The following is a 19,496-nucleotide window of genomic DNA, read 5'->3' as shown; positions in this document are numbered from 1 at the left end:
GGAAATGCAGAGAGACCCTTGTGAGATATTATACAAGATGACAGTTACCAAGACACACAGTAATCAGATTCTCCAAGGTCAACATGAAAACAAAATTAAAGGCAGCTAGGGAGAAGGGGCAGGTCACCTACAAAGGGGACCCCATTGGGCAAAAAATGGACTTTTCACAGAAACTATACAAACCAGAAGAGATTGGGGGCTTATAGTCAGCATTATTACTGACTATAAAATTCTAACCCAAGATTGCATATCCAAACAAACTAAACTTCATAAGCAAAGAAGAAATACAATCATTTTCAGACAATGAGTGCTAAGGAAATTCATTACCACCAGACATGTCCTACAAGAGGTCCTTAAGCTAAACATGGAAACCAAAGACTATTACTGGCCACCAAAAGAACACACTTAAGTATATAGACCACTGACACCATAAAGGAAGTACAATGAAGTCTGCACACCAACCAACCAACAACATGATGACAGGATCAGATCTGCACGTAACAACATTAACCTTGAACATAAAGAGGCTAAATGTACACTTAAAAGGCACAGAGTGGGAAGCTGGATAAAGAAGCAAGATCCAATGGTATGCTGTCTTCCAAGAGCTCTCTCTCACATGCAATGACACCCATAGGCTTAAAGAAAACGAATGGAGAAAAATTTACCAAGCAAACAAACAAACAAAAAAGAGCAGGGGTTGCTATTCTAATTTCAGACAAGAGACTTCAAAGCAACAATGAACAAAAAAAGACAAATAAAGGCATTACATAATGATAAAGGGTTCTATTCAACAAGAAGACTTAATTATCCTAATATATATGCACCCAATACTGGAGCACAAGTTCTAGAAATCTATGAAGAGATTTAGATAACCACACAATAATAGTGGGAGATTTCAACACGCCACTAACAGTATCAGACAGATCACTGAGGAAGAAAACTAGCAAAGATGTTCAGGAGCTGAATGTGACACTTGACCAAATGAAACTAAGAGACATCTGCAGAACATTCCACCCAATAATAACAGCATATACATTCTCCCCATCTCCACCTGGCACATACTCCAAAATCAACCACATGATCGGCTATAAAACAATACTCAACAAATACAAAAAAATGAGAATCATACTAACCACATTCTCAGAACACAACATAAAAAAATAAAAATCAGTACTAAGAAGATCTCTCAAAATCATGCAATTAAATGAAAATTAAGCCCACTGGATGACCTTTTGGGTAAAAACAATGAAATTAAGGCAGAAATAAAGAAATTCTTTGAAACCAATGAAAACAAAGATACAACACCAGAATCTCTGGGACACAACCAAAGCAGTGTTAAGAGGAAAGTTTATAGTGCTAAGTGACCAAATTGAGAAGTTAGAAAGATCTTAAATGAACAACCTAATATCACACCTAGAGGAACCAGAAAAACAAGAGCAAAACAACCCCAAAGCTGGCAGAAAAAATAACCAAAATTAGAGTTGAACTGAATAAAATTGAGACAAGAAAAACCCTATAAAAGACTAATGAAACCAAAAGATGATTCTTTGAAAGAATAAATAAGTTTGCTAGACCACTAACTAATCAGAAAAAGAGAGGCTGGGTGCAATGGGTCACAATTGCAATCCCAGCACTTTGGGAAGCCGAAGTGGGAAGACTGTTTGAGCCCAGAAGCTCAAGATCAGCCTAGGTAGCACGGAGAGACCCTGTTTCTACAAAAACACAAAAGTTAACAGGGTGTGGTGGTGTGTGCCTGTAGTCCCAGCTACTCTATTGGGGAAACAGGTGGGAGGACTGCTTGATCCTGGGCGGTCAATCATACCACTGCTCTCTAGCCTGGGTGACAGAGCAAGACCCTGCCTCCCAAAAAAAAAAAAGAAAGGGAAGGAGGAAGAGAAAGGGAAGAAGGAAAGAAGGAAGGGAGGAGGAAAAAGAAGGAAGGAAGGGAGGAGGAAAAAGAAGAAAGGAAGGGAGGAGGAAAAAGGAGAGAAGATCCAAATAAACACAGTCAGAAATGACAAGGGGACATTAACACTGATCCCCAGAAATATAAAACAAACCTTAGAGACTATTACAAACACCTCTATGCACACAAACTAGAAAACCTAGAAGAAATGGATAAATTCCTGGAAACATACAACCTCCTAAGATGGAACCAGGAAGAGACTGAAACCCTGAACAGATCAATAACAAGTTCTGAAATTGAAGCAGTAATAAAAAGCCTACCAACGAGAAAAAGCCCGGGACCAGATGCATTCACAGCCAAATTCTACCAGACATATAAAAAAGAGCTGGCATCAATTGTACTGAAACTATTTCAAAAAATTAAGGAGGAGAGACTCCTCCCTAACTCATTCTATGAGGCCAGCATCATTCTGACACCAAAACCTGGCAGAGACACAATTAAAAAAAAAGAGAGAAAAGAAAAGATTAAGAAAACATCAGGCTAATATCCCTGATGAACATACATGCAAAGATCCTCACAAAATACTAGCAAACCAAATCCAGTAACATATCAAAAAGCTGACCCACACCCACAATCATCTAAGCTTTGAAAAGTTGACCACCAACAACAAAAAGTAAGGTAAGAAATGAGAATAAGACTCCCTATTCAAGAAAGGGTGCTAGGATAACTGGCTATCCATATGCAGAAGAATTAAACTGGGGAACTATGTATCACCATATACAAAAATCAACTTAAGATGGACTAAAGACTTAAATGCAAGACCTCAGAGTATAAAACTCTTAGGAAAAAACCTAGGAAATATTCTGCTCAATATCAGCTTCGTAAAGAATTTATGGCTAAGTCCTGAAAAGAAACTGCAACAAAAACAAAAATTGAAAAATGAGACCTAATTAAACTAAAGAGCTTCTGCACAGCAAGAGAAACCATCAATGGAGTAAACACACAACCTAGAGAATGAGAGAAAATATTCACAAACTATGCACCTGACAAATGTCTAATATCTAGAATCTATAAGGAACTTATATCAACAAGCAAAAAACAAATAACCTCATTACAAAGTGTGTAAAGGACATTAACAGACACTTAAAAGAAGACATACAGTGGCCAATAAACATAGGGGAAAAATGCTACCCATCACTATCATCGGAGAAATGCAAATCAACAAGGTACTATCTCACACCAGTGAGAATGGCTTTTGTTAAAAAGTCAAAAAATAGTGGACATTCACAACTCTGCGGAGGAAAGGGATCACTTATATATAGTGTTGGTAGGAATGTAAATTAGTTCAACTACTGTGGAAAGCAGTTTGGAGATTTCTCAAAAGAACTGAGAGCTGAACTACCATTTGACCCAGCAATCCCACCATTTGGAATATATCCAAAGGAAAAGAAGTCATTCTATCACCAAGATACATGTACCTATATGTGCACTGCAGTAGTATTCACAATAGCAAACACATGGAATCAAGCAGATCCCCACCAACAGTGGATTGGATAAAGAAAATGTGTTACCTATACACTGTGGAATACTATGCAGCCATAAAAAGAATGAAATCATGTCCTTTGCAGCAACATAAATGGAGCCAGAGGCCATTATCCTAAATAAACACAGAAACAAAAAACCAAATACCACATGTTCTCATTCATAAGTGGGAGCTAAACATTGGGCATATGGTCATAAAAATGAGAACAATAGACACTGGGAATATAAGAGGAAGGAGAAGGATAAGAGCTGAATAAAAACTACCTGTTGGGTACTATGCTTACCACCTGGGAGACAGATTATTCACTCACACTCTAAACCTCAACACCATGCAATATATCTAGGTAACAAAGGCCAGCATCATTCTGATACCAAAACCCGGCAGAGACACGACCAAAAGTCACGTACTCCCTGATTCTAAAATAAAAGCTGGGGAAATGAAAAAACAAACAAACGAAAAGTCCAAATACAGTCTGCCAATCAAAAGATGAATACAAACAAAAATTTAGCAATAAAAAAACCTGGTAGTAATTTTAGGTAGTAAATTGACCTAAAGACTCAACAACTATGGAAATTTTGGATGCAGAAAAGAATGTGTTATAAATCTTAATGAGGTAAAGTACTGTGATTAGTTAAAATCAGTAGGTATGTGAAGGGAGGAGTAGGAAGCAAGTATGAGTCCATGGGAATTTCCTTATTGACATGGCATCATACATATCACCAAAATGGAAATGTATAATAATTATAAACACGTATACATAACTACAGTGGGAGCTAAACTTTGGGTACACATGGACATAATGACGGGAACAACAGACATGAATGAATAAAGAGGGGAATGAGGAAGGATGACAAAGGTATATGCAAATTTTCAACTGCAAGGAGGGTGGCACCCCATCCCTTGTGTTGTTCAATGGTCAACTGTAATACACCATGCTTAAGTGTGATTTATCCTAGAAATGCAAGGATGATTCAACATGTGTCAATAAATAAATGTGACACATCACATCAACCATATGAAGAACAAAAACCATATGATCATCTCAATCAATGCAGAAAAAGCACTGGACAAAATTCAACATCTCTTCATAATACAAATCTTAATAAATTAGGCAGAGAAAGAACACACCTTAACATAACAAAGGCCATATATAACTCACAGCTAACATCATACCGAATGGGAAAAAGCTGAAAGTCTTTTTTCTATGAACTTGAACAAGACAATGATGCCCACTTTTGCCAATGTTATTCAATATAGTATTGGAAATCCTAGCCAGAGCAATAAGGCAAGAGGCAGAAATAAAAGGCATCCAAATTGGAAAAGAAGAAATCAAACTGTCCTTATTTGAAAATGACATTATCTCATATATATGAAAACCTAAAGACTCCACCAAGAAACTGTGAGAACTGATAAATGAATTCAGTGAAGTTGCTGGATTCAAAAATCAACATTCGACAATCAGTAGCATTTCTATATACCAAAAACAAACCATCTGAAAAAGAAGTCAAGAAAGCAATCTCATTTACAAGTGCTACAAAAATAAAACAATACCTAGGAATACATTTAACTAAGGAGTTGAAAGACCTCTAGAAGGAAAACTACAAAACTCTGATGAAAGAAACAATATACACAAATAAAAAGACATCCCATGCTCATGGATCCGAAGAATAAAGTTAAAATGACAATACAATCCAAAGCAATGTGTAGATTCAATGCAATCTCTATCAAAATACCAGTAACATTTTTCATAGAAATAGAAAAAAAACTTAAAATTCGTATGGAACTACAAAGGATCCCAAATAGCCAAAGCAAAACTGAACAAAAAAAGATAAATCTATAGGCATCATACTACCTGATGTCAAAATATATTACAAAGCTGTAATAACCAAAACAGCATAGTACTGTGTGTATAGACACATGGACCAATGGTATAGAACAGAGATCCCAGAAATAAATCCACATATTTAGAGCTGATTTTTCACAAAGGAGCCAATAGTATACATCAGGGAAAAGACACCCTCTTCAATAAATGGTGTTGGGTAAACTGGAGATCCATATGCCAAAGAATGAAATTAGATTCCTGTCTCTCACAATATACAAAACCAACTTAGCATAGATTAAATGCTTAAATGTAAAGCCCACATACATAAAACTACTGGAAGAAAATATAGGGGAAATTCTTTAGGACACTGGTCTAGGCAAAGATTTTATAGCTAACACTTCAAAATCACAGGTAATGAAAACAAAAATCAAATAGAAAAAAAAAAACCAAAATAGACAAATAGTACTATGTTAAACTATAAAGCTTCTGCACAGCAAGGAAATGATCTAAAGAGTGAAGAGACAACATGTATAATGAGAGATAACATTTGCAAACTAGTCATGTGACAAGGAACTAATATTTAGAATATATAAGGAACTCAACTGAATAGCAAAAGAACCAAATAATCCAATTAGAAAGTGGGCAAAGGATAGGAACAGACATTTCTCAAAAGATCAACATATGTCTAACCATACAAGTAGCTAACAGGTACATGAAAAAAATGTTCCAACATCACTAACCATCAGGAAAACGTAAATTAAAATCACCATGAGATATCACGTCACACTTCTTAGAACAGCTATGATAGAAAAGATCAGAGATAAGTCTTGCTGAGGATGTGGAGAAAAGGAAAGCCTTGTACACGGTTGGGGAGAATGCAAATTAGTACAGCCATTTTGGAAAACAGTATGGGGGTTCCTGAAGAAACTAAAAATAGAGCTGCAATATAATTCAGCAATCCCACTACTGGGTGTTTATCTAAAGGAAATATACTATAATCAGTTTATCAAAGGGGCACTTGCACTGTAGTTCTAATTCACAATCGTCAAAATATGGAACCAACCTAAGTGTCAATCAATGGATGCATGGATAAAGCAAATGCAGTAAGTATACATAATAGAATAGTATTTGGCCATAAAAAAGGATGAAATCCTAACACAGCAACAAGGATGGAAGGAGAGGTCATATGTTATGTAAAGTAAGCCATGCACAGAAAGACAAACATTTCATGTTCTCACTTATATGTAGGGAGCTAAAAAAGTTGATCTCATGGAGGAATAGAGTAGAATGATGACCAGAAACTCGTAAGGATGGGTGGAGGTATGAGGAGAGATGTGTCAACGGGTACAAGCATACAACTGGAGAGAATTTTAATAAGTTCTCATGTTCAACCAACAGTAGGGTGACTACAGTAATCAATAATTTACTGCATATTTCAAAACAGCTACAAGACTGGAAATGTTCCCAACACAAAGAAATGATAAATGTCTGAGGCGACAGATAACCCTAAGTAACCTGATTTGACTATGGCACATCGTATGCATGTATCAAAATATCACATGACTTCCATGAATATGTATAATTATTATGGATCAATTGAGAACATTCTTTAGTTTTACATAAGCTTCCTGTGGGAAGCTGAGTACTATACATATATTTTTTGAGTACTATATTTTTAAAAGCAAGCATTATTTGATGCAATTTTACTAAAATTATATCAACCTAGGCAGATAAAATATCTAGAGTGATGCTCAACAAATGATAATGACAGTTATTTCTGACTGATGGGATGAATATACTTTAATTTTTAAAAAAACCCATTCTTCTGCATACCGTTCTGTATTTCATGATTTTTTAAATGATGAGTATGCATCATTTCACAGAAAGTTTCTTATAATAAAGAAAAACAATCACAATATGTAAATATGCTTGTTATACACAATTTACATTCTAAAGAGTTTTCATAATTTATGGCCTTGGAAACTTCTGGACAAAAACTTAAAGGAGAAATTTACTCATCTCAGAAAAACTGAAAACATGCCATGATTTGTTATTTTCATTGTAACATGTATGGCTAAATATGGATATATAGTTAATCTGTTTCTCATTTCAAAAACCCAGGCATTAGAAAGAAGCCAGAGAGTGTCAAGTTAGAGGCCTGAGCCATGGAAGGGCAGGCAAAGAGTTAAGCCGTATCATGATACAACTTTACTTCTTAAAACTACTGCAGAATTTAACTATGAAATCTCCTCTCGCCCCCTTAGTTTCTGCTTCACTGCTGTAACTCCCACCGCACCTGCTGCTCAACGATACCTCCTTCAGTTTTGTTTGCTTCTTTTGTGCTGCCTGGGATCTGTGACAGCGATGGTTCCAACGTTGGCTGTATGTTGGAATCATGAAGGGAGCTTTAAAACATAGCGGTGACTGGGTCCCATCCCCAGAGACTTTAATTAACTGATCTGGGGTGCAGCTTGAGTACTGGAATTGTTTAAAGCTCCCCAGGTGACTCTCATGTGCAACCAAGGTTGAGAACTACCACACCATAGCCGCCTTTAACCTTTTTTCAGCTTTCTCTGTAGCCCTTGAGGACTTTCCTCCAGTTCTTCACGCCTCACGTTCACCACAGAGAATAGAGACGATGATAAATGATGACCTATCTCCGGCACCACTACATGGAATACACAAAATCTCAGTCCAAAGAGAACAGGCCCATCTAGTGTTCATGCACCTTACGCTTTACAGCACAGCCGAACCATGAATAGAAAGCCTTTGGCGAGAACAAAGAAGCCAGGCATTCTTTATAGTAACTCCGGGAGTCTTCTACTCCTGGGAACACTAAGAAGTGATTAAAATCCACTTGAATTAAACCCAGGTGGCTGACAGGGCAATGGAAATAGAATCGACTCCTAGTTTCAGACAAGTACAGGCTTCTAAATGCCTCAACAGTCAATTCTCCTACCTCACGTTGCTGCTGGTTCAAATTATGTGAATTTCTCTGGCAAAGAGCAATGGTCTCTACCATAGTATCTTCAACATCCTTCAATGAGGGATCCTCTTTGGTATCTAGATTTAGAAACAGTGTAAGAATCATTTAAGGATACATTGCCGATAACCTCAGAGCTTCTGGGAAAGGTTACTTTTTTTTCTTTGCCACTCCTTCATTTTCTAGCATATAATAATTCAAAAAACCTGATACTAACGTTTTGTAGATTAACAAACAGATTATTCTGTGAAACAAGAGTTCCCCACAGAAATGTTTTACATTCTTAGGACAGATAAAGCACATCATACTTAGCATTTCAATATGCTATGGAAATATGGAAAATCCCCAGTCATGTGTCTGAGGATTAGTTAATAGAGAGATCATCGTTCACCTTTCTTGGTCTACCATCTCTTCTGCCTATTTCTTAAACGTAGATATTCCCCCAAGATACTAGTTTAGGTCTCTCTTCATTTTCTCAATGATTTCAGTCATTCTTGTTTCAACTCTCATATCTTTGTTAACAACTTTCGAATACACATCTCCAATCATTCTTCCATTCAAAATCTACAGGTTGAATTTTCTAATGAAGCTAAGACATTTATGTCCACAGGGATGTCCTGCAAGTGCTTGAAACTTTATATGTGCAACTTACTTCTCTCATTTCAAATCTGCTCCTCCTCTTCCATTTACAAACCAAGTTAATGGGATCATCATCTTTAAGTCAACCAGTTTATAAATCTTCATCTTTGGTGCTTCCCTCTCCATCACCCCACACATTCAGATAACTTGCTAAGTTTTGCTGATTCTACTTCCATGCTTGCATACGACCACAGCTTTTACCCTGGTGGACCTCTTCATCACCTCATCCATGCTACTGCAACAGTCGCTTAGTTGAACTTCTGACGTCCAAATCTTGCATCCCTCGTTCTCTTTTACACTGTCACTAGGGTTCTCTTAAGCACAAGTTCAAACAGATCACTCCCTTCCACAAAAACCATCAGAGTCCTAATTCTGAAAAGTAGAACGCAAGCATCTGACACTAAGTAAACAGAGTAAAGACTTGGGCTCATCTCGCCCTCCGTGCTCTGATGTCACCTGATTATTTCTTACTCCCTGAGGTTACTAGCCAGGCACTTCCATGTTCATGTTTTCCTCAGCCTCGAAGGTCCTTCTGCTTCTATCAAACTCCTATTTACCCTTCCAGTCTTTCTTCAAAGGTTGTCCACAAAACTCACTGATTTATAGGTTACAAAGAGTTCCTGAATTTTCCACACACCTTTGTCATTCTCAATGTACCTTTTCCGACAGAAACACACCATCCTGCTGACACTCCAACGTTTTACTGACGTATCTGTCTCTTTCAGGAGACTAAAATTCTTTGTGCAGGGGGTAGGGAAAGCTATGTTTTAGCAGTCTGTGTATACAGCCCATAGGAACTAAGCACAATGTCTCACAATTAGCAAATCCTCCCAAATACTTAAGCACACTATCAAAATTGAGTATCAAAGTAGATGTGCCCGGGAGCAGTGGCTCACACTTGTAATCCCAGCACTTTGGGAAGCCGAAGTGGGAGAATCACCCTGAGGTCAGGAGTTCAAGACCAGCCTGGCCAACACGGTGAAACCCCATCTCTATCAAAAATACAAAAATTAGCCAGGTGTGGTGGCAGGTGCCTGTAATCCCAGATACTCAGGAGGCTGAGGCAGGAAGAATTACTTGAACCCCGGAGGTGGAGGTTGCAGTGGGCTGAGAGGCACTACAGCACTCCAACCTGGGCAAAGAGTGAGACTGTCTCAAAAAAATAAAGAAAGTAGATGGCAGGCATAAGACTATTTTTGGAAAATTTATTTTCACTGGAATTCAAAACACTGGCCTCTGCAGACATACCACCTGCAAAAGACTGTAGTGATTTGGGGGAAATACTCTTCTTTTTTCCTCAGTCTTTCATGTATTATCTTGAAAAGGTACTCTCGGATGGGCGTGGTAGTTCATGCCTGTAATACCAGCACTTTGGGAGGCCAAGGTAGGTAGATCACCTGAGGTCAGGAGTTCGAGACCACCCTAGCCAACATGATGAAACCCCAAAGATTAGCTGGGTGTGCTGGTGGGCACCTGTAGTCCCAGATACTCGGGAGGCTGAGACAGGAAGATCACTTGAACCCAGGAGGCAGAGGTTGCAGTGAGCTGAGATCACACCACTACATTCCAGCCTGGGAGACAAAAACAGACTCCATCTCAAAAAGAAAAAAAAAGAGAAAAGTTATTCTCATAACTCTAAAATTTTTAAAAATGCCATAAAATGCAACAAATATAGCCAAATTGACTAAATACATACTGATAGTACAAAAATGGTAATTAAGTGTCCAGTTGAACTATCAATATAAAAAAGTCAATCAGTGTTTACTGGTGTTCCAAAAAGATTTACTATCACACCTGATGATCATAAGACAGCACAGACCCTGCCACCTAGGACCTCGCTACAGAAATACAGGTACCTAATACCTGATGCTCATACAACAGCACAGACCCTGCCACCTAGGACCTCGCTACAGAAATACAGGTACCTAATACCTGATGCTCATACAACAGCACAGACCCTGCCACCTAGGACCTCGCTACAGAAATACAGGTACCTAATACCTGATGATCATACAACAGCACAGACCCTGTCACCTAGGACCTAGCTACAGAAATACAGGTAACTAATACCTGATGCTCATAAAACAGCACAGACCCTGCCACCTAGGACCTCGCTACAGAAATACAGGTACCTAATACCTGATGATCATAAGACAGCACAAACCCTGTCACCTAGGACCTCACTACAGAAATACAGGTACCTAATACCTGATGATCATACAACAGCACAGACCCTGTCACCTAGGACCTCGCTACAGAAATACAGGTAACTAATACCTGATGCTCATACAACAGCACAGACCCTGCCACCTAGGACCTCACTACAGAAATACAGGTACCTAATACCTGATGCTCATAAAACAGCACAGACCCTGTCACCTAGGACCTCGCTACAGAAATACAGGTAACTAATACCTGATGCTCATAAAACAGCACAGACCCTGTCACCTAGGACCTCACTACAGAAATACAGGTAACTACGGAGAATTAGGGAAATGTGTGGACCAAGGGATCTCTAAGAAATGTGTGTTAGAGAGGATCATCTAAAAATCACCCACCAAGTGGTTCCCTGATCTTCAGGAGGGCTATTTTTAAAATGTCAAAGAATATGAAAACAAACCACCTAATTTAAAAAATGGGTACAGGACTGGAATGGACATTTCTCCAAATAAATGGCCAAAATACTCATGAAAATCAACATCACTAATCATCAGAGAAATGCAAATCAAACCCATAATTAGATACCTCAGACACATATGAATAGCTACTATTAAAAAAACCCAGAGTATAAATGTTGGAAAGAATGTGGAGAAACTGGAACCCTTGTGTACTGTTGGTGGGAATGTAAACTGAAGCAGCAGCTGGGGAAAACAGTATGGCCTTTCCTCAAAAAATGAACAGAATTAATACTTGATCCAGCGATCTCACTTCTGATTATACACCCCAAAAGAACTGAAAGCCAGGTCTTGAAGAGACACTGCACATTCATGTTCATAGTGGCATTAGTCACAAAAGCCAAAACGTGGAAGCGCCCCAGGTGTCCACTGAAGGGTGAATGAATAAATCAAATGTAGCCTATACATGTAATGGGATTTTATTCAGTCTTCAAAAGGAAGGAAATTCTGACACATGCTACAACATTTATGAAGCTTATGGTAAGTTAAGTAAGCAAATCTCAAGAGGACAAACACTGTATAATTTCATTCATATGAGATAGTTGAGTAATCAAATTTAGAAAAAGCATGGTGGAAATAGAAAATAAAACGGTGTTTACCAGGGGCTGGGAGGAGAGGGGAACAGGGGAGCTGCTGCTTAACAGGTACAGATGTTCAGTTTGGGGAGCTGAAAAAATTCGGAGGTGGATGCGGATAATGACTATAACAATGTGAAGGTACTTAATGCTCCTGAACTGCGAGTTCAGTGCTGTGTGAATAAACACATAAAAATAGTTAAAATGCTAAATTTTATGTTAGGGTATATATTATCACAATTTTTAAACATAAATTTTTTTGAGATATTCAAGGAATATGATGAAAATTTTATGTTTGCTGAGGATAAAGTCACTCAAGATACTAAATTGTCAACTTTCACTTTTCTGGGTTAAAACTGTATAAATTCAGTTTGGAAACACTGGCTATGTTCAACGTTCTACTAACCAGAAGGTCTGACCTGCTGCTGTTTGGCATATTAATTTTTAGGATGTTAGTTATATACCTCATTTAAACATGACTGAACCACACTTTGGTTATAACAAAAGTATAAACAAAAAGATAACCAGCCTGACGTGGTGGCTTATGCCTGTAACCCCAGCACCTTGGGAGGCCGAGGTGTGCAGATCACTTGAGCCCAGGAGTTTGAGACCAGCCTGGGTGACATGGTGAAACCCCATCTCTACAAAAAATACAAAAATTAGCCAATGTGGTGGTATGCATCTGTAGTCCCAGCTACTTGGGAGGGTGAGGCAGAAGGACTGCTTGAGCCTGGAAGGCGGAGGCTGCGGTGAGCCAAGATTGCACCACTGCACTCCATCCTGGGCAACAGAGTGAGAGCCTGTCTCAAAAAAAAAAGATAACCAACAACCAGTGCCTAATTTTCCGTACATTTAAGTCCACTGAAAATCAGCATCACAAAGTCACAATGGTTTCTATGATTTCCTGTTCTGAACTCTTGAAAATTAGCTGAAATTGAGATCCATGTTAAAGAGAATAAACAGTAATTATGCATATATGCAAGTGTAATTATTACATAATAAATGCAGTTTATTAAACGTCTTTTAAACATAGGGTCCACGGATGAAAAAAGTTGTAATTATATTCAAGAACTTACTTTCACCTTGATGTGTTATCTCTTGAAGTTTGCTTTGTAGTCTCTAGGAGATAAAAAGTTAAAAAGGAACACTTTACATTTCTACCCACCAAATACTTGAATTAACATATTTTAAAGGTAAACCCCTCAAAACTACAAGGTTATTAAGAACAGTCCTTTACTGTCAGTCAGAAGTAAATTCTTGTGTTTACAGAAAGCACAGCCAGCAGGATGAGAAGGGACCCAAAGATCCAGCCACACCCGTTTTGCCCACCTCTGCTTCTCTTATCCCAGCACAGGCATCACTTACATTCTTTAGGCTCAGTAACGAGGATCAGGATTTATCTATGCTTTGGATGAGGGAATACAACTCATACTGGGTGATAGAGTTTGGATATTTGACTCCTCCAAATCTCATGCTGAAATGTGATTCCCAGTGTTGGAGGGTGGGGCTTAGTGGAAGGCGTCTGGGTCACAGGAGTGGATCCCTCACGACTGGCCTGGTGCAGGCCCCTGTGGCAACGAGTGGCTTCTCCCTCTATCAGTTCACAGGAGAGCTGGATGTTTAAAGAGCATGGCACCTCTCCCCACAGCACACTCTTGCTCCCTCTCTTGTCATGTGACACATTAGCCTTGCTTCCTGAGGTCCTCACCAGAAGCAGATGCTGGCGTCATGCTTTTAACACAGTCTGCAGAACTGTGACCCAAATAAACCTCTTTTCCTTATAAATTACCCAGCCTCAAGTATTCCTTTATAGCAACACAAAAGAGACTAATATACTGGGTCATGAGTAAAAGGGGTGTAGTACACTGGGCTATGAGTAAAAAGCTTACAAGCTAAATTCATCACCTACTCCCTCTCAGTTACCTCATGCCATATGCAAATGATCAGTCACTTTTCAAATCTGCCCCTCTTCCCTCCACTGCCACTGACACACCCAGCTCAAGCCCTCACAGACTCACACCTGTCCCACTGCAAATGCCTTCTAAGTACTGTCTGCTTTGTTTCACCTCCCTCGGCTCTGACTCCTGCCTCCCACCCCTCACAGTCACCAGAGCAATCTTTATGAAACAAATAACATCAAATCAGTTTCTTGCTTAAAAACCTTTATTTGAGCCCATGTGACAAGAAGATTAGCCACAATTCTTTAGTGCGTCCAACAAAATCTGTCCAAATCTGGATCTAGTCATAGTTTCTTCCCTGACCTGCCTATACATGACACAGCGGAGGCCTAGTGAAGCCGCCGGCACTCTCTTAGTAATCCATACTTCTTTGCTTTGTATTCCTAAGGCTTTACAAATGATGGCCTCATTCCTGACAAAGATCCCCTGTTTCTCCTCTCATCTGTGTCAGAAATACTCTTATTTATTCCCTAAATCTAGGTTCATGGTATTGTTGACAAATAAATTGCAAGAAAAAAAGAGGTATGGGGTAATTTACATATTAAAAGAGATTAACAGCCTACACAAAGCCTCTGTGGATTATTCTTCCTGGCTTATTTTAGAATCATACGGCTAGAAGGAAACTAGAAGCCAATATGGAACATTTTAAAATAGAAATATGATATCCCTAATCCATTCCTAGCCAGATGACAATATTAAAAAAAAAAAAAAAACAACTGCCACATCACTTTGCTTCATCCTTCATGATGGCTACTACCAAGAAAACAGAAAATAAGTGTTAGCAAGAATGCAGAGAAACTGGAACCCTTGAGTATGGCCAGTGGGGATGTAAAATGACACAGCTGATATGGAAAACAGTATGGCAATTCCTCAAAAGAAAAATAGAATTGTTATTTGATCCAACAATTCTACTTCCAGGTATATATCTCAAAGAAATAAAAGCAAGAACTCAAAGGTGTTTGTACACCCATGTTCACAGCAGCACTGTTCACAACAACCCAAAGGGAGAAGCAACCCACGTGTCCACTGGAGGAACGGGCAAACACACTGTGGTATAGACAGAAAAATACTTGCCAACAACTCATCAAATGGTACACTTACCACACGTTTTTTACTGTGTAAATTTTACCTTTTCAAAAAGTACCATAAAGAAATATGAAACTCTAGTTAATGTTATAAATGATAAAAATATTCAGGGGTAAATGTACTATCTGCCACTTACTTTGAAACATAAGAAATTAAGATGGATTCATGAATGGATAGAGGAATAGACAGATATATGATGAAAGAAACATAGTAATATGTTACCTCTAACATTATTAAGAAGGCACCATGAATATCTCCTTTCTTTTCCAATAGATATGCAGTGACTTCATGAAGCTGATACTTCTGAGTAATCTAGCAAAGAAAAAGGATAAATATTTTTATTCACAAATCTTGTTTGTGGAATGGGAAGATCCCACTGAGGATGAAAAAAACTCATATGATAATAAATAATGAATGTATACATTATTAGGATGATACTTCACAGGATAATATGCAAATAACTGACTTTCTAGTCATACAGTGGCTCATTTGGCAGTTCTACTTGAACCAAATTCACTCATTTTTTTATTTATTTTTAAAAATCGTTACACATCTGAATTAGGTATATACACTGGAGAAAAGTTAACGTATATACATACATAGTAACAATACAAACCAGAATTTAACCAAGTACAATTATTAAACAATTGAAAATGACAATGAAAACATTGCACATCAACTTGTAAAATATTAATAAAAATGAATAAACTAAAAATCTCTAATTAGTAAAAAAGAAGTATCAGGCTAAGGAGAAAAAAGGGAAAAAGTACAGAAAGGCATACATTTTCCTGAAAGAGAAGAATCAGCATTCTGGAAATGTCAATTCTCTCCGAATTAGTTTATAAATTCAATGCATTCATAATCAAAATTCCAAAGAGTTTGTTTCTCTTAAAGAAACTTGACAATGTGATCTCTAAACTCACGTGCAACAGTATGAGACGTAGGACACCAAAGTAGCCAAAGCGTTTGACAGAGAAAGAGTGAGGAGGGAGGATTCCTTCTGCAAATAATAAATCTACGGAAAAGCTGTGGTGTGAGCATAGGAAAGACAACCAAAGGAAGAGAACAGAGCTCATCGACAGATTCATGTATATTTGGGAGTTTAGTATATGGCAGTAAAGCATTAAAAACCAGTGAGGAAAGGATAATAAAATGCCACATGGACCATCAGCCATCATGTGGAAGTGAAGATATAAATCCTCCTTTTGATCAGCTTGCAAAAATTAACTCCGGATGGATTAAAAGCCTAAAGGTAAGAAGTTAAACTATAAAATTTATATAAGAGAATATCCTTTATTCCATTAAAATAGAAAAGACACACACACACACACACACACACACACTCTCTCTCTCTCTCTCTCTCTCTCTCTCTCTCTCTCTCTCTGTCTCTCTTAAGCCTTAAAGACTGGTAAACTAAAATAGAAGTCACTAAAAACCAAGTTAAATGATGTGTCATAGTAAATTGGAGGAAAGTGACTCCAACACATAAAATGAGCAAAGGATTAGAGATACGAAAGTCAGAAAGAACTTCTAGGACTCAGTAAGAGAAGGGCAGAAACTCAACAGGAAAATGGGCAAATGATATGAATAAGTAATTTAGAGAAAAGAAAACCCCAAGGTTCATCAAACATACGGAAAGATGCTTAATGTATGAGTAATTGCTAATATCCATCATACTGGTAAAAATCAGGAAGACTGAAAACACTAGGCATCAGCAAGGATGTGAAAAATAGCAAATATCCAACACTGCTGACGGGAACAGAGACAATTAGGAAATCAACTTGGAGGTATCAGTAGAACTACACGACTTTGCTGTCTAAACAATTCCATTTCCAGGTGTATTACTTAGGGAAGCCTCATATGGGCACACAAGAAGATATGTACAAGGATGTATACTGTAACACTGTTTATAACAGCAAAAGATTGGAAACAATCTAAACGTTTGCCAACAGGGAAATAAACTGGCATATTCATTTGACAGACTAGCATATGATCATTAAATGAATGAAGTAGATCTACATGTATAATTTTTTTTTTTTAATTTAGTAAAAGTGGCCAGGTGCAGTAGCTCATGCCAGTAATCTCAGAACTTTGGGAGGCCAAGGCGGGCAGATCACTTGAGGTCAGCAGTTCAAGATCAGCCTGGGCAGCATGGTGAAACCCCATCTCTACTAAAAATACAAAAATAAGCACAGTGGTACACGCCCATAATTTCAGCAACTTGGGAGGCTGAGGCAGCAGAATCGCTTGAACCTGAGAGGTGGAGCTTGCAGTGAGCTGAGATCACACCACTGCACTCCAGCCTGGGCAACAGAGAGAGATTCTGTCTCAAAATAAAAAAAAAATTGGTTAAAAAAATCAACTTATAATAAAATACCTACTGTATGATATTAATATAAATTTTAAAAACATTTACAACTGTATCATGTATTTTATAGATACATACACATACAGAAAAAATTCAAAACATAGATCAGGAGGATAAATACCAGCCTAGGATGGTGGTGACCTCGGGGGAGGGGGGAGCGAGACAGATAATGGGTGCTTTACTTTTAATATAAACAAGAACAAGAAGATAACAAAGATCTAAGGCCAGTATGGCAAAATGTTAACTGTCAAATTTGGCTGGTGGGTATACACGTAATTGGAATTCGGCACATTTCTGTAGATTTAAAATATTTCATAATTAAATATTTTTAAAAGTATGTGGGGGCAGTTCAGGAGGTAGATGCAGAAAATATAGGCAACTGTTTCGAGAGTGTTGACAGCAAAGGAAAAGAGACACATGACAGCTAAAGAATAAATGTTAAATGGGAACCATGCTGTTATAGAAAATAGTGTGTGTGTCTGTGTATACAGACATTCTCATTTAGAAACAGGAAAATAAGGGAAGAGAATTAAGGCAATGAGTGTGCTAACGCTACTCAATTGCTATTTAGTCTATTAAGTCTTACGGCACAACAGGACTATCTAATCATCTGTGTCTGCAAACAAGAGCTTGGTCTCCTTTCAATATTTTTACTATGTTCCTTTTTCTATGCTTATTGAGTTGGTTAGAATTTCTATCATACTTGATGAATAACAATTTCTGTAAAGCTGACGCTACTAAAATAAATGAAGAAGCAGTTTATCACAGCAATTAAGAGCATGCACTGTGGAGTCAGACTATCTGGGTTCAGTCTCAGGGGCTACCACTTACTAGCTACAAACTTATACAAGTAACTTCATATGTGAGTCTCCCTTTTAATTATCACTTTGACACGAATCACCATGATTTTACAGTGAACTGTGATCCTATTCTGATCAAATCTTTTAAACCTTTGATATATTTGACAGGCTTCTCGAAATCAAAGTTCAAATTCTAAAATTGAGTCTTCTTTTTTTTTTTTTGAGACAGAGTCTCACTCTGTCACCCAGGCTGGAGTGCAGTGGCGAGATCTCGGCTCACTGCAATCTCTGCCTCCGGGTTAATGCAAGTCTCCTGCCTCAGCCTCCCGAGTAGCTGGGACTATAGGTGTGTGCCATCAAGCCAGGCTAATTTTTTTTTGTATTTTCAGTGAATATGGGGTTTCACCATGTTGGTCAGGCTAGTCTGGAACTCCTGACCTCAAGTGATCCACCCACCTTGGCCTCTCAAGTGCTGGGATTACAGGTTTGAGCCACCACGCCCAGCCAGAACTGAGTCTTTTTAACCTCAGCCTAATATTGGGATGTTGCAGAGGGTGCCTGAAGCATACAGAAAAGAGACAATAAACCAGCTTATTTGATGAGCTAAATTATATGGGAAACACTGTCGCATAAGAAATGATGCTTAATCTTCTTTGAATTGAATTTGTATATAGTGTTATTAATATGTCTTCCAAAATTCTACGAGATCCCTAGAAATCTGCTATGTCTTAGTGTATGTTATCAGTCATATTTTGGGTTATCATGTTAAATTGTTGTAGGCCACAGAAAATAACCAAATTTCCTTGACAACTGTACCTTTAATCACAGTCGTGTTAAGTCACGTTGTCCACTGTTAATTACTTTATTCTGACACTTTTTTTTCTGAGATCTCCTTGCAAATTCTCAAGTGTTGCATTTTCAAGGAGGTCATGAAAAAGAGTGCAACAAATACTCTTGAATACAGGTTTTTGACAACTGTGACGCCATATTATCACTGGTTTGGGTAAAAACTTTCCAAACCCCAATGGAAAAAACAAACCTGGCCTCATAAAATTGCTAATCTGACATTAAGAAAAATAGGAATGAATTACACTGGACTGAAGTAATTGTTATGCCTTGTTTGAAACACTGCTGATACTTT

General features: G+C 38.0%; 1 protein-coding gene across 9 annotated transcripts in view; it reads right to left on the bottom strand.

Annotated features, from left to right (window-relative positions):
- VPS8 (VPS8 subunit of CORVET complex) overlaps positions 1-19,496 on the bottom strand; it is a 353,273-nt gene that overhangs the window by 81,394 nt on the left and 252,383 nt on the right. For all 9 annotated transcript variants that reach the window (XM_064366881.1, XM_064366879.1, XM_021674475.2 and 6 more), the window contains 3 exons: positions 15,410-15,499; positions 13,220-13,262; positions 8,231-8,334 (listed from right to left, as the gene is read on the bottom strand). In XM_064366881.1, the coding sequence (XP_064222951.1) occupies positions 8,231-8,334; positions 13,220-13,262; positions 15,410-15,499 (237 nt within the window). The remainder of the gene's footprint in view (positions 1-8,230; positions 8,335-13,219; positions 13,263-15,409; positions 15,500-19,496) is intronic.

The sequence above is a fragment of the Aotus nancymaae genome, unplaced genomic scaffold (assembly GCF_030222135.1).
Source record: "Aotus nancymaae isolate 86718 unplaced genomic scaffold, 86718_ANA_hifiasm-v0.15.2.pri h1tg000067l, whole genome shotgun sequence".
Classification (NCBI taxonomy): Eukaryota; Metazoa; Chordata; class Mammalia; order Primates; family Aotidae; genus Aotus; species Aotus nancymaae.
The sequence above is the reverse complement of the archived record's forward strand: the minus strand, read 5'-3'. Positions and strand labels throughout refer to the sequence as shown.